The 16,744-nt window shown below is 41.7% G+C and overlaps 1 protein-coding gene across 1 annotated transcript in view; it reads right to left on the bottom strand.

The window, feature by feature from the left end:
* Positions 1 to 16,744, bottom strand: part of CA8 (carbonic anhydrase 8) — a 98,499-nt gene that overhangs the window by 13,617 nt on the left and 68,138 nt on the right. The window contains exon 8 of the mRNA XM_084800058.1: positions 12,305 to 12,474. Within this exon, the coding sequence (XP_084656184.1) occupies positions 12,340 to 12,474 (135 nt within the window). The 3' untranslated portion in view covers positions 12,305 to 12,339. The remainder of the gene's footprint in view (positions 1 to 12,304; positions 12,475 to 16,744) is intronic.

Below are 16,744 nucleotides of genomic sequence, written 5' to 3' on the forward strand. Positions count from 1 at the left end.
ATAGGGTATCAAGAGGGTCCTAGAAGCCTACAAGTAGAACATTATGATAGGCAGATTTGGGCCCAGGGGTCCCGCTCAAACTAAGGCACCAGCCAAGGACAATACAGGCGGTAAACCTTAAACCCCTACCCAGATCTAGACAATGGACAGAACACTCTCCACAGTAGAGTGGAGAGTGGGATATTACTTTCTCACATACTCTGGTGCCTCACCTTTGACCATGTCCCCTGGAGGGGGAGACCTGGTGGCACTCAGAGGAAGGACAGAAGGTTACCAAGAAGAGACTTGAAGTCCTTGCATTCTTATACTGTAGAACAAGCAACGTAAACGTGTAGATTTTGTTTTCTCATTGTAGCCTCTCCATCACCTCTGAGACACATCCCACTACAGCTTCCCTTACGTGAGGGGAAAGTGTCAGTAACTCTGTCCCAGTCACACTGGGGACTCACACCACCTCACACACAAGCTTCAGGGTCCGCAGCCATGCCAGGACACCTGGGGCTACCGATGGCTGTCGCTGGCAGCAGAGTTCCAGAGACATGTGCCGTTGCTTCATCGAAGACTGTGTCGCTTGAATTTTTTTAACCATAAATATCTATCAACTATATTTGGAGTCATGAAAACAAAAGCAAAGAAATAACTGTGCGGTTAGCTTGTTATAGCATAAGCTGGGAAGGGAAAGGAGATACAGGTGGCAGGGAGACTGGACTGCAAAACCTCATTCTGTAAAATATCCCTATGGTGGGCATATGTGAATTAGTGACCCTTCAGAGGAATTAGCAACACAGCCCAAAAAGTGAAAACACACACATTCTCCCATCCTCCTCAAATAATCTCACCCCCAGGGAATTCTCTAAAAGGGAAGAAATCCCTTAGGTACAATAGCTCACTGTCAGGAGCAAATCCCACCGTGATCTGAGTGGCTTCACTGGCTGTGGTCCTAGGCAAGCTACTGGGCACTTCTTTGCCTCAGTTTCTTTCTCCCTAAATTACAGATAAGAGCAGGTGCTTCTCAGGGTGTTGGGAGCATTAAGTGAGAGGCGGTGCAGGACAGTGTCTGATGTCATCACTCTACATGAATATGAGCATTCTTAGAGGCAGTTGTACCCACTCTGCAGAATAGCCCTTACTGCTTCGTAAGCACTACATTATTCTGCACTGAAGTTACAAACCACTCGACTTAGCTTCTAAAATTACTCAGAAGTAAACCTATGTGATATTCTAACACTTGCTCTATCTCAATTAGCACTAAACTAATTAACAAAACCATTTTATACACTACGGTGAGTCACATTTTTCTTCCTTCTTCCTCACTCCCTGGTGTGTTGTAAGGGTGATTGAGTATCTAATTACGTCTTAATTGAAAGCACATCTTCTTCATTTTTCACTAGTTTAGGCTTAGTTCTTTTAATCCAGAAATCAAAGTCAATGAAGTTAAGCAGAATTGGTATTCTGGGCAGCTATTATGAAAAAGGGGTTGTTTGTACTCTGTCTCCTTATAAGTAAAGGTGCGTCTTTACCTTATTTTCTATGTAAATATTTCAGGTACCAAAATGTGGCATATATGACTACTTTTGATGATTAGCAACATTGTTATTCATGTTTCTTTTCTGCAGCAGTACAGTGATTCTTTTTGCTGTGATCCACTAATTAGAATCATATAATTAGAATCTTTATAATTGTAAAGAAAAAATGACATTAAAGGCACATAGCTGAACTCTTGAAAAATCACTGCTGCTTTTTCTGCAGCACAGGGGTGTAAGAATCATTGCATGTGAGCAGGAGGACCATGCAAATCTGAGAATATTTAAAACACAATCATTTATGTATATCAGAAATAGTTATATACTGAGAATAAGAATGCCCCCATGAGGACGGCATCCCAGCACAGAGTAGAAGGCCCAGTACTTCAGAAAGGTGATGGGCTGTTCCCTTTGGATATTATGCTGGTGTGAATGCTGAAGGGGTATTTCAAAAGAGCAAAGCCTTAATTTTTTCCCCTAAGTATGGGGAGTACCCATTTGAAATAATTTAGTTAAGGAGCTCTTCAGGCGAAAGATTATATTATAAAGTGTCTTGTGATTCAATTCAGTAGGGCACTCCTCAGAAGTCTCTGAAAATATTGTATTTTCTGCAGAAAAGCACTAAAAATCTTAAGTTCCTACTAAACCCATCACAGAATGAATAATGAGAACTCCAAAAGATGAGAACAGTAAGAATACAGTCCAATTTCAGGATTTGTTTTAACAAGTGGGGGGATGGAAAATGAATTCTTCTGAAGCTGTCATGGCTTTACAATTTTGGCAATTTATTTTGACGAGTTATTACATCATGACATATATCTTGACTGGAGAAATCTCTATATAATCTTAATAAATATTTCAGATTTTGTCAAAAGTACTGGGCATAGACTGTTGGAACTCCTTATGAAAACAACTGGAATATTTAAGTAAAATTAAAATACCCAGAGGGAAAAAAAATGAAGAGAAAAAACACATGGTTATCTCCTTAGACACCAAAAAAGCATTTGACAAAATCCAACACCTTTTCGTGCTCAAAGTCTTAGAGAGATCAGGGATACAAGGCACATGCCTAAACATAGTAAAGGCAATATACAGCAAGTCTATAGCCAACGTCAAACTAAATAGAGAGAAACTTAAATCAATTCCTCTGAAATCACAGGCAAGGCAAGGCAAGGCTCTCCATTCTCTCCACATCTCTTTAATATAATACTTGAAGTCCTAGTTAGAGCAATAAGACAGCTAAAGGAGATCAAAGGGACACAAATTAGAAAGGAAGAAGTCAGAGTATCACTACTTGTGGATGATATGATAGTATACATAAGTGACTCCCAAAATTCTACCAAGGAACCCCTACAGCTGATAAACACCTTTAGCAAAGTGGCTGGATACAAAATCAACTCAAAAAAGTCAGTAGCCCTCCTGTATACAAATGACCAATGGGCTAAGAAGGAAATTAGGGAAACCATACCCTTCACAATAGCCACAAATAAGATAAAGGATCTTGGTATAACTCTAACCAAGCAAGTGAAAGACTTATAAGAAAAAAAACTTCAAGTCTCCGAAGAAGGATATCAAAGAAGACATTAGAAAATGAAAAGCTCTCCCATGCCTGTGGATCAGGAAAATCAACATAATGAAAATGGCCATCTTACCAAAAGCAATCTATAGATTCAATGCAATCCCTATCAAAATACCTACACATTTTTTTAAAGACACTGAAAGATCAATTCTCAGCTTCATGTGGAAAAACAAAACAAAACAAAAAACTCAAAATAGCTAAAACAATCTTTTACAATAAAAGATCATCTGGAGGAATCTCCATCCCTGATCACAAGTTGAATTATAAAGCAACAGTAATAAGAATGGCATGGTAGCAGCATAGAAATAGCCCAATTAATCAATGGAATGGAATTGAAGACCCAGAAATAAATCCACACATTTATGGTCATTTGATTTTGACAAAGAAGCCAAAACCATACAATGGAAAAAAACATAGCATCTTCTGGATGACCACATGTAGAAAAATGCAAATAGATTCATATTTATTATCCTGTATAAAATTAATGCCCAAGTGGATTAAAGACCTCAACATAAAACCAGAGAGACTAAAATTGTTCGAAGAAAAGGTGGGAAAGAGCCTAGGACTCATTGGCACAGGAGACAACTTCCTGAACAGAACACCAATAGCTCAGGCTCTAGTATCAACAATTAATAAATAGGACCTCAGTAAACTGTAAGGCAAAGGACACTGTCAACAGAATAAAGTGACAGCCTACAAATTGGGAACTTTTCTTCATCAACCCTACATCCAACAAAGGGCTAATATCTAAAATATATAAAGAACTCAAGAAATTAAACATCAAAAAACCCAGATAACCCAATTGAGAAATGGGGCTCAGAATTAAACAGAGAATTCTCAACAGAGGAATATCAGTGGCTGAGAAATACTTAAAGAAATGCTCAACATCCCTAGCCATCCATGAAATGCAAATCAAATTGACTCTGAGATGTCATCTTACACGTATAAAAATGTCTAAAGTGAAAAACTCAAGTGACAGCACATGCTGGTGAGGATGTGGAGAAGGGGGAACACTCCTCCATTGCTGATGGGAGTGCAAACTTGTACAACTGCTTTGGAAATCAATCTGGTGCTTTCTCAGAAAATTAGGAATAGTGTTACCTCAAGACCAAGCAACACCACTTGTGGGCATATACCTGAAAGACGCTCCCCCATACAACAAGGACATTTGCTCAACTACCTGCATAACAGCATTTTTTTAATAGCCAGATTCTGGAAACAACCTAGATGTCCCTCAACTGAAGGATGGATAGAGAAACTGTGGTACATTTACACAGTGGAATACTATTCAGCTACTAAAAACTAGGAAATCTTGAAAATTTCAGGCAAATGGATGGAACTAGAAAAGATCATTCTGAGGGAAGTAACCCAGACCCAGAAAGACATGCCTGGTATATGCTCACTTATAAGTGGATAATAGCCCAACATAGATGTCCTCTGAGAGACTCCACCCAGCGGGGAATCACGACAGATGCTGGGACTTGAAGCTGGACTCTGAGTGGAATGCTGAGAGTTGTAGAGAAGAGTCAGGGGATGGAAGGTCTGGGAGGGAGCAGGAGCTCCATGTGTTGGGTGCGGGGCGGGGGACGGGGAGGGGAGAGAGGGCTGCACAAACTGATGCACCAGCCAAGGACACATGCATGCAGAGAACAAAGACCACCTGGTCAGATGTAACAGGTGGACTGCTGATTCTCCACATGATGGGGCAGTGCTGATAAACCTCTGACATGCACTCAGATGCCCATGATTTGGTCACTGCCCCTTACCACAATGGGCTACTGCGCACAAAAAGGAAGGGGAGGCAGGCTATCCTGATGAAAACTAATAGCCTGTAGCCAGACAGTTGGGGTAGGAGGGGCCCCTCCTATCAGAGGCCTAAGGGAGGGGAATAGGCAGAAGAGGGGAGAGGTTGGGAATGGAAGATAAGAGGGAGGGTATGACAATCAGGATGTAATGGGAATAAATTATAATAAATAAAATATACATTAAAAAAGGAAAAAATGCATTTAAAAAGCCAGAGAATTTAGCAGACCTGTATGCCTCTACCATTTTTCTTTTTTAATCTCTAAAATTTACAGCTAAAAGCAAATTATTTGTCTCTGGTTATATTCCCACTACAAGCGTTTTAAAGTAGATGGCTTCTTGGTCTTGGGAGGCTCATGTCAGCATCCCCTTTCCTCTTTTTTTTTTTTACTTTATTAATTTATTCTTGTTACATCTCAATGGTTATCCCATCCCTTGTATCCTCCCATTCTTCCCTCCCTCCCATTTTCCCCTTATTCCCCTCCCCTATGACTGTTCCTGAGGGAGATTACCTCCCCCTGTATATGTCCATAGGGCATCAAGTCTCTTCTTGGCAACCTGCTGTCCTTCCTCTGAGTGCCACCAGGTCTCCCCCTCCAGGGGACATGGTCAAAGTTGAGGCACCAGAGTATGTGAGAAAGTAATACCCCACTCTCCACTCTACTGTGGAGAGTGTTCTGTCCATTGGCTAGATCTGGGTAGGGGTTTAAGGTTTACCGCCTGTATTGTCCTTGGCTGGTGCCTTGGTTTGAGCGGGACCCCTGTGCCCAAATCTGCCTATCATAATGTTCTACTTGTAGGTTTCTAGGACCCTCTGGATCCTTCTACTTTGCCATTCTCCCATGATTCTCTCATCTAGAGTCCCACTAGAATGTCCTCCCCTCTGTCTCAGTTTCCTGGTAAGTGAAGGCTTTCGTGGGACATGCCCCTTGGGCTAATATGCAGATATAAGTGAGTATATACCATTTGAGTCTTTCTGCTTCTGGGTTAACTCACTCATTATGGTCATTTCTAGCTCAATCCATTTATCCACAAATTTCGGGAATTCCTTGTTTTTAATAGCTGAATAGTATTCATACCACCCTGAACGCGCCCGATCTCGTCTGATCCCCTTTCCTCTTACAAGATTTCTTCTATGAATACTTGACCACTCTAAAGGTTTATGTCTCCATCCCCCCATCCCTGAGACTGCAGGTTTCCCAAGCACTTCCTGGGTGTAAGCAGTATGCTATATAGCATTAGGCAGTGGAGCATTGGAGGGGTTAGGGCTTAGTGCCCTTAACCTGGACCTTAGCCTGTACATAAAAGAGATGAAAATACTGACCAAGTAAATCAGGGACTCAACCACTTTGACTTGCTTCTGTACTTCTTCAGTTAAGAGCTAACATTACTGGCTAATACAGATCAATTTTCCAAAGCTCATTTCAAAAGATTCCGTAGTTAACAGAGAGAACATCAAAGCCACATGTTAATTATGTTACCTCTCATTATGGGCTACAGCAAAGAACAGAAAGCCATCCCCACCAATGGCAGGTGTTGCCAGTCAGTCCCATTACTCCTCCTCTGCTGTGCTCACAGGGAAGTTCAGAATCTTTAGCCCTCTCCAGACAGCTACTGCCAGCTGATTGGAATTGACATATGAGTTGGAGTTGTGTTATCTGTGTCTTTCCTTAGCATCTTTAGTTAGGACCATACACCAGTTTACCAGAATCTGATGCTGACTTTGCAGGTAGTAATGACAAATATGGAGACACTACACAGCTCTGGATGCTAACAGAAGGTAAATATACAAAAACGGGTGACAAATTAGAAATGTGGAGTAAGGGGAGGAAGCTTGGGTTTCCCGTGGCCCGCCTTTGAACATCAGCCAGCTGAGTCTATATAAAGGGACTGTGAAGACAGAGTCCAAAAAGCCTTTGACACGAGAAGACCACAGCCTAGATTAGCCCTTCCTTTCCTAGAGGCATGAAGAATCATGGGAGTCTCTGGTCCCTAGTTCGGCTGGCTCTGCTTATCCTTGCCACTTTAGACCTCCCAGAACCACAAAGGATGCTTGGCATCCCCTCGCGCTTACCCGTCTGCATCCTGCCACTGCACTGCACTCTGGTCAAACCTGTGCAGTGGCATTTCCTGTACCAGACTGTCGTGGGCCTTGACACAGTAAACATTCTTAGGATACGTGCATAAAGAAAACTGGCCAAATGTATGTAGTGCTTTACGAATGGACTTAATTCCAGTGCACAGGAGTTCACACTTGAGTGGAGTAGGGTGACGATAACACTTACTCCTTCCTACTAACCACATTATTAGAAGACCAGAAGCAACTAAAAGCTAAATGAGTGGTGGATCTAAACTCCAGGAAATCCAGTGAGGCTAGTAAAGCAAGCTCGCTTGGGAACGGCTTCAAGGAGGAAAAGTGTGGCCCCTCAAATATAAACTGTATTTAAACAGTCAGAAGCTGGTAGAACACTCAGGGCTTCCTGATGGTAAGTTCCTGGGGGGAGGGAGGCAGGGATCCTAAAGGAAGAATAGCCTAGCAATTCAGTTCCTGTAGCCGTCATACTCCCCCCACCCCCCACCCACCCAGGAGCAAGCTAAGTTGTAAATAGCCAGTCTGGCTCTCTAGGAAATCCTTGGGGTTTTTCTAATTGGGAAAACTGTTAAGGAAATTATCAATCCAACTTGGATGGTATTCCCCTTTAAGGATCTCGATCAGGATGGAACACTAGTGTGGGTGCCACTCTCTCTGTGGTTGGGCTTCCATGGTGCCCTGTCTCAATAGGAGACTCATGCAGTGCCCAAGAAAAAAAGTCTTCTTAAAATCTTGATTAAAGAGCATGCTATTTCTCAGGAATTCTGCACACATTTTTTTTAGCATTTTTGGCGATTTCCCCAAATTATATTTTTAGTTTTTACTTTTCTCTAGCTGGAGATATACTACACAACCTTATTAACTTCAGCTCCTGATCACTTCCCTGCTGCCTAGTCTACTACCATTTGCCTTCACCATGATACAGTTAGTCAAGAAAGGAAGAGGAGGCACGTTCCTCACACAAGCCCTCACACAGGACCAAGGCCCCCAAGAGGTCTGCTGGAATAAGCCCTTGTCCAGCCAGGTTCCCATCAACAGCATGCAGGAAGGAACTGGGAGGGTTCCATCCACAGTACCCCTCAAAAGTCCCTCTAAGATCTGATCTACTTCTCTGTAGAAAGTCTGCCTTATAGCTCCTAGAAAGAAATTCTCTCCTCGGAAGATATGTGTCCTCTCAGCTGCCTGAACCACCTTATGTTAACACATATCTTTTGAGAAAAGGCAATAGAAAAACAGAACATATTTAGACCACATTGTTGAAGGTGGGTCTGGCTGCTGCCCCAGTGAGCAGATTTGCGTACCCCAAAAATGTTTGTAACCTTGTCTGAAAACTTATTCCTGTTTGACCAATGAAAAGCTAAGACATCCAAACAGGGCAAATGGGCTAAGTGTGGCTAAAGTTTGAAGGCTTTGGGGAACAGATTGGATCTTGGGAAGGGAAGCAGTCAGAGATCAGAAGAGGATCTTGGGAAGGAGAGGCGTAGGAGAAGGAAGGAGGCTGCCATGGGTTGGCTGGAGTAAGAAGCACATGGCTGGTGTGGATGGAAGATTTGGCCCAGACAAAGAGCATTAGCAGTATTTGGGATTATGGATGGGAGGTAGCTCAGTAGAAATTATTAGAAGCAGATGGCATGAGATTGGGGAAGAGAGATATGGGAGGTAATTTAAGGGATGAATATCTACCCTGCCCCAGGTAAACCAAGGCTATATAAAAGACTGGAGAGATGGTTCAGCAATTAACTTTCTGGTCTTGTGGGGGACCTGTGCTTGGTTTCCAGCACCCACACCAGAAGGCTCACAGCGTCCTGATGCCAGTTCCAGGGAATCTGATGCTGTATTCTGGCTACTGTGGGAATCTGCACATACGTGGCATGCACTCACACATACACATAAATAAAAAAAGAAACACTTTTAAAAACCTTCAATAATTAAGAAACCTCTTAGCAGCAGCAGCAATTGTCTCCCTGAAATGTGAGCCATCACCGCTGAACCAAAGAATTCCCAGCACCTTGGCAAATTACCTGATAATTCGATAAATAGAGTCCAAGTCCTAATTCACACTTCTTAGATGCTAACATAAAAAGGTCTCGGGCCCTCATGGGAATAATAATCCCTTCTTATCAAATCCCTCCAGATGTCCGGAAATGGCACATTTTAAAAAGCTGTAAATTTAATTCCAAAACTAAAGTTATTTCAAAAAGCACAGCTGAAATAAATCTGCATTATTTTAAACATTTTAAGAGAACAACTACCGTGGATTTTCCCCTCTTTAGTTCCAAGAGCTTAAATGAAACATTCATGCATTAAATTCAAAGTCTGACTGTCAAATAATTTCACTTTAATAAAAATTTGAATTACAAGCCTTGGGGCATTATTAAATATCAAATAAAAAGAACATATCCCTAAGTCTGATTTCCCAATATAACTTTATGTAGAACTATGACTACATTTGTATTATGCATTTCAAGACAAAAGGATGATGATAATGCATTCAGAAAAGGACAAAATCAGAATTAGAAATTCTGAAGAATGCCCCCCTTTGGGGGAGAAAAAAAATCTCAATTATAATTAGTTAAATATCTAGAAAAGAGTAAACACCCTTTTCCTGTCAAACAATTAAGGATTTAAAATATACAAAATCTCATAAGCAGTATGAGGTTGCACCATCTCTGTGTAATAAAGCCAGAGAATAGTGATGACTTTTCAGATACATAGACAGAAGCACCTGTGGTCTATGAATCAAACACTCAAGGCAATACTCTCACGTCACTAAAAGTGTAGTTTACACTTAATTATAGTCACAGAGAGAATATCAACTATAGTCTGGATAGCCTCTTTCTTAAGTAACTACTCACCAGTCCCTTTGCACCTCTCTATGACCCTCTTAATGCACCTCTTCCTGCGGGTCTACCCTCTCCATCCCGAGGGTCTTTTCCAGCGTCACTGCCACTCTTACCCTCCTGGTGACCACCCTGTTCCTCACTTAAAAACAGCAAGGCACAGATGGGTCCGATCTTTAAGTCAGCACTCTCTTCTTCCTCACTCTCGGAGCACAGGAGGCACCTGCTCTTAACGAAACTGGTCTCCCTGTGTGCTCAGGGTCACAGCCTTTCAAGCTTCAAAGTCTTCAATACTAGGATCTTCCCCACCCCCCCAAAAAAAAACCAAGTGCTCAGCTGTGTGCTCTGCTCCTCCCCCACGCATGCAGACAAGTTCTGGTATTTCTTGTGCTCAAAATAAAATCAACGGCAGCATTCTGCTTTGCCTAGCCCAGTTTATCATAATAAATACATTAAGGTATGTATGTATAAAATATCACAACAGATACTGTTGACCTGTGCACTTCATGTACTAATAGCTTTTTTTAAAGGAAGATCAATAATGCCTGACAGTGCTGGTGGTGTAAGGACTTAGAACATTCTTTTCTGGTGGGAGTGGAAGCACTTTAAGAAAGCACCAGACAGCCATTTAGAAGTTAAACAAACACTCTTCTGAAAACACTCTTCCACCTATTGTGCCTGTGTCTCCACCCTCCCATTAACCTGAGCCACTCACACCACCAGAGTGGAGACCCTCTCTGACCTCAGACCTGGTGGTGTTAAGAAAAAAGAGTCTGGGGCTGGAGAGATGGCTTAGAAGTTAAGAGCACTGACTGCTCTTCAAGAGGTCCTGAGTTCAATTTCCAGCAACCATATGGTGGCTCACAACCATCTATAATGTGATCTAATGCCCTCTTCTGGTGTGCAGGTGTACATGCAGGCAGAGCACTGTATACATAAAAATAAATAAACCTTTAAAAAACAAAAAGAAAGAAAGAAAAAGGAAAAGGAGTCTTCAGCCAAACTGTGTACATCAACCTTTCAGCTTCACTGCTCAAACAATGGGTTGCGTTAGGCAATGAATGACCTGGATTTCCTGGGTTTTATTCCTTCTACTGTAAAGTCCCATATAAGATTTCATAACCACTTAATGAAATAATCCCTCTGATCCATTTGAGTGTCATATTCCTTCCTCCATGAAAACAGTTCCATATTCCACACAGACTCATTTTCTGGTCTTCTGTGATGCTTGATTTTGATTTTTCAACTTGCCTGGATTAAGAAACGCCCAGGAGCTTAACAAGCTCACCACGATGAGTGCATGCGAAGGTGCTTGCAGAACATGGTGGCTCAGACCTATCCAGAGGTAGATAAGAGGTCAAATGGGCACAAGGAAGGATGGACAGTACAGAGTGAGCAAAGAGTATGCAGAAAATGAGACTCCACAGCACACACCACAGCAGAGACAAGAACAGAAGATAGACAAGACCATCGCCTTGTGGAATCTCCATCAAGAGTGGCCAGGTCAGGAGACTGTCAGCTCCTCAAGGCCTGAGATTTCCATTTACCTGTCATCTCATATTCCCTGGACTGTGTTGACTCACACATCATCCCATAGACTCAATAGTTCATCACTGGTCCCAGATATCACCTGCTTCTCTAGGCTTGGTTCTAGCAGATGTGCCCCCTTGAGGGAAGCAGCTGTCTGTTACAATTTCTCTGGTCAGTACACACTTAAGTGGCTTATAAGTTAAAGAAAGATTCCAATCCATAGTGATATTTGCATATTTTTATCTTTCCCATGTGAGCTCCTTAAGGGTAAGTAATATTTATTAGTCTTGAGTTCAACATGCCATTCAATAAAATAATGGGCAATATTAAAATATCTAATATATGCTTCTTGATTTAGAAAATAAAAAGCACTTCTAAGAAACAAACAAAAAGGAGTAATAGGATCAAAGTGTGTCATACGTATGAAAATGTCACACACAAGCCAAATATTCTGTACAAATAACATACGCTAATAAAAACACTTTTACAGGACACAGGACTTTCAGTCATGCCAGATCAGCCCTCCATATAGCAATGAACAAGGTGAGCCTACAAGGTGATTAAACAAGATTCCTTCTTCTAGGCCTCCTTTCACACTCCTTGATCAGAAGACCTGGCAGCTGCATCTTCAGATGACAATGTGAATCCTAAAGAGACCACTGCAAATTCCTGCCTCTGCACCCCGTGTACTTTTCCTTAGGAAAGCCACTATTAAAGCAGAAGTTGAAAATTAAGGATTTTCAAATGAGAAACTAAAGGAAAAATAGATTTTTTTAAAAATTGCATAAAATGCAAAGGACCACCTTACTTGTCATTAATGGGGCATGAAAATGCATCATAAATGTATTGAAATGAAGTGCATTTCAACGGTCAGACCATAGGATGACTCTGGGATGCTGGGTTAAGGTAACTCATTTCCTTGTCTAATTTCACATACCCTGATGCAGACAGGCTTGTTCACGGTCTCTCTGGCTACTGAAATGCAGCTCGGATGACTCTGTCACTCAGGGGCTGGGTAGGTCGGAAATTGTCTCCTAGAATCCCATCGCAGCCCTCTACAAGTTCTGCTCCCTTAACGTGTGTCCTCAGCCTTCGGAATTCTTCTATCTGAAAAGAAAAGCAGAATAAAGGGGAGTAATCACTAACCACACATTAGCAGGTTCAGAGTTTCATAAACTATTTAAAATATGCATAAATTACAATATAAAAAAGAAAATGAAAGGTGAACCTTGAGAACAGAAAAACAGCTGGAGAGAAAGCTCAGTGGTTAAGAAAGCATGCTGCCCAAGCAGAGGACACCAGTTCAGTGCCCAGTGCCCACATCAAGGCAGCTTGCAGCTGCCTGAAACTCCAGCTCCAAAGGTACCGTGCTCAAAGCGTGTGCATGTGTGTGTGTGTAATAAATAAATAAGATTTTAAACAGATTTGGTTGTTCCAGACCTAAGGATATCAGACAAGGCCCTTTAAAGAAGAAAATAAGGGTTCTGGAGAGATAGCTCAGTGGTTAAGAGCACTAGCTGCTCTTCCAGAGGTCCTGAGTCCAATTCCCAGCAACTGCATTGTGGCTTATAACCATCTATCCTGAGATCTGCTGCCCTTTTCAGGTGTGCAGACATACATGCAGTCAGAATACTGTATATATAATAAATAAATCACAAAAAAGATAATAGGAATCTGTGTAATTCCAGTGTCTACAGAACTACTAGATTTGTTAATGTGAAAATCCTACTACACAAATTTTTTTGTGTCAGGCTAAAACATACATAGAGGAAAAGGGAGGACAAATTAGTAAGTGTTCTTAGAAGTTTCCCAATTACATCCCTAACCAGCTGCTCTGACGTCACTGTGTGTCACTTGATTAGGTATTCGGTTTAACATTAGGTATTAGAATTCATGTATTCCTAGAGAATCTTTGTCAGATATCCATCTGGCAGAGGATTAGTGTCTAGAATATATAAAGAACTCCCCCCAGAATAACCTAAACACCAAGAAAATAAACAAACTAATTTGAAAGTGACCTATGGGAACTGGAGAGACTGCTAAGCAATTAAGAACAAAAACACTTTTTACAAAGGACCTAAGTGTAATTACCAGCACTCTAATCAGTAGGTTCAAAACAACTGTAACCATGAACTGAAAAGAAAATGCTCAAAAGAAAACACACACACACACACACACACACACACACACACACACACACACAAATGGCTATGACACCTGAGAGTCACTCAACATACTTGGCAGATGGAAATGCAGATCAAAGCCACTTTTAGATTCCATGTCACCCAAGTTAGACTGGTCATATGGCCAGCCACCATCAATAAACAAACAAACAACTACTACTAGTGTGGATGTGGCAAAAAGGAATTCATATACACTGTTGGAGGGTATAAACTAGTGCATCCACTCTGGAAATAATATGGAGGCTTACAAAAAACTAAACATACAGCTACCAAATAACCGAGCTATATCATTTCTGGGTAGATATCCAAAGAACTCTGTATCCTACTACAAACAAACTTGCACATCCATGTTCATTGCTGTTCTTTTCATAGTAGCTAGGAAATTGAATTATAACAAATGTCTATCAACCAATTAATTAATAAGAAAACTGTGGTACATATACACAATGGAGTATTACTAAGTCATTTAAAAAATGACATCTGCAAATGAAACTGTAAACTGACTGAGGTAACTCAGACCCAAAAAGACACAAGATGAGGGTTGGGCAAACTAACACAAACTAATTATTCTGAAAAAGTCTGAAGGAAACCTACTACCTAATAAGCTAATTTCAAAATATAACTTTAAAAGAAATGAGTTCAAATGCAGGGCACTTTGAATAGTTAAATGGGTTGGCACTGCCACTCCCAGAGGATATGAGTTATTAAACAAAAGTTGAAGTACAAGGCACAGACACACATCCCAAAAGTTATTGGTCAAGAAAGTGCCCCAACGCTCTCAACATCATAGGATGTTATCATTACTCTTGCTGCCCACTAGACCTGCATGGTAAGACCTTATTGCTGATCCCACCACACATTATAACTGTGGGCCATAGAGATGTCAGTCTCAGACTGTCCAGAAAATGTATGCCCTGTATGCCCTGTTTGCTAGCCCTCATAGTGCTACATGATTAGTGCTATGCACGCAGCTGAGGATTGTGGGAACCAGGCCCGACTGGGCTTCCTGCCTGTCTTACTGTTTCATGTCTTGTTTCTAGCAGCTTCCGTGTCTGTGTTTACGTTGGTTAGCTTGTCATGTTTACTGCTCTGAGAACACAACCCTCCCCTCCTTGGGACTTTCTCTCCTGTGTGCAATCACCTCTTGAGGGATTTCACCTGTGAGTGGCATTCCCTGTTTTGCTGCCTATAAGAAGGCTCTTTGGACACTGAATAAAAGCTGCTGCCACTGCTGCTACTCTCTTAACATGAAGGACCCGCTGTTTTATTTTGAGTGTGTGTGTGTGTGTGTGTGTGTGTGTGTGTGTGTGTGTGTGTGTTAAATCCGCAGTCCCTTGCCCTTGACTCTCTCCGCAGTGGTGCGGGTGCCACCGAGGATAAAACATTCTTGTCCTTATGCAACATGGGCAGCTGAATGCTACAATACCGATCTGCCAGGGAAGACATGCCCACTGGTGTCATAGTGGCACTACTGTTATAGGGCAACTAACGGAGCATACAGCAACCAGCTCAGAGGCACATAATTGGTCAAGATGCTGGAAAGAAGGGACTGAGTGCTTAGTCCTGTAGGAAACAACATTAATAGCTTCCCACCAAGGCTCAAGGACCATCACAGAAGAGGAGGCAGAAAGAATGGAAGAGCTGGAGGATAGGGAGCAGTCCGCTGAAATGCTGTCTTTTGGACATGACACGGCTATTACATCATGAATCGCAGTAACTGTGACAGATGTACTTACAATGAAGCCATCTGATATAGACAGGGGTCAGTCTTCAGGCCTATCGCCTTACTGAGGTGCTACTGCCATCGGATAGCTGCTCATCAGGGGAGAAACACTCTCCTTTGAGGGTAGGGAACTAGTGGGCTTCCCATGCTATGATGGATGGCCCTATACCCATGCACAAATGAGTAGCACTAACTCTTTTTAGTACATTATCATAGAAGAAGAGGAGGAAGAGGAAAAGAAAATAAAGTTAAGAGAGATGTTGTGGGATGTGAGTGGTTATTGGGGGTCAGGTATATGACTATATTTCATTATATACATGTATGAATAGTAGTAGACTTAAATGGATAGATAGAGATAGATGAGAGATAAATAATAGATAGATAGATAGATAGATAGATAGATACATAGATACATAGATACATAGATACATAGATAGATAATAGATAGATAGATAAATAATAGATAGATAGATAATAGATAGATAGATAGATAGATAAATAGATAGATAGATAGATAGATAGATAGATAGATAGATAGATAGATAGATCATCCATCAAAAGACTGCCCCTACCTATCATCTAGTGAGCGGAGAGCACATGTGCAAAGGTTGCCTCTTGTTCTCCTACGGTGTAAACCCAGCTTCTTCTCTCAGCCATTTCCAGCCCATCTCCCTGTCTCCGGTTGCCTCTCCAGGTTGTGACTTGCCTGGTTCTGAGGATGTTGCTGTGATTTTTCAGGTTTGAGCCTCCTAAGAACCTGTATTCTACCAGGTGTGGATGTGAGAAGAACTTAAGTAGCAAGCGGAAGTATCATGTGCCTTCCCCAAGCTCCCTCCACCTGTGACCCAAGTGACCTACAACGGTCATCACTTCACTGAACTACTACACAGCAGTAAGAAACAGCCATGCCTCATTCTTCTCATGCGGGAGGAAACTGAGGCCAGAGAAGGAAAGAAAATCTCCAAATTAGCTGTTGCGCCAAATCCATCTTTTCCAATCCACCTGGCTCCTCCCAGTTCTACAGCAGCGTCTTCAGAAGCTCTGGTCAGATCAATACAACTACACCCTGCTTGTCCCAGGTTCTGTAATCTGAACATCCATCTAGTTAGTGTCTAGGTATCAACACTTTGTGGATACAGGGTCTGTGACACAAGAATTCTGTCTTCCTTAAAGAGAAGCAATGCAGGAGATCAACAACTAACTAAAAGCCGAGACTTAAAAGGGGCCAGGTCACGTGTCTTACATCTTTGTGGCCTTTGACTTTTAACCTTCCATCTGCAGCCCTCTGCAATTTCATCTTGCAAGAGAAATTAAGATGTGATAACTAAGTAGTCAAGATCACAATTTAAACTGGTTTTTTAAAAACTTTACTTAATCTTTGCAACTGTAAAGTCCATCCCTTGAGGAGCACTTCAGGGAAATGGTGACATCACATACGCCACTGTCGACAGGAGAGCACACCCTAGGTCAC

Source organism: Acomys minous, assembly GCF_964271855.1.
Source record: "Acomys minous genome assembly, chromosome: 1".
Lineage (NCBI taxonomy): Eukaryota > Metazoa > Chordata > Mammalia > Rodentia > Muridae > Acomys > Acomys minous.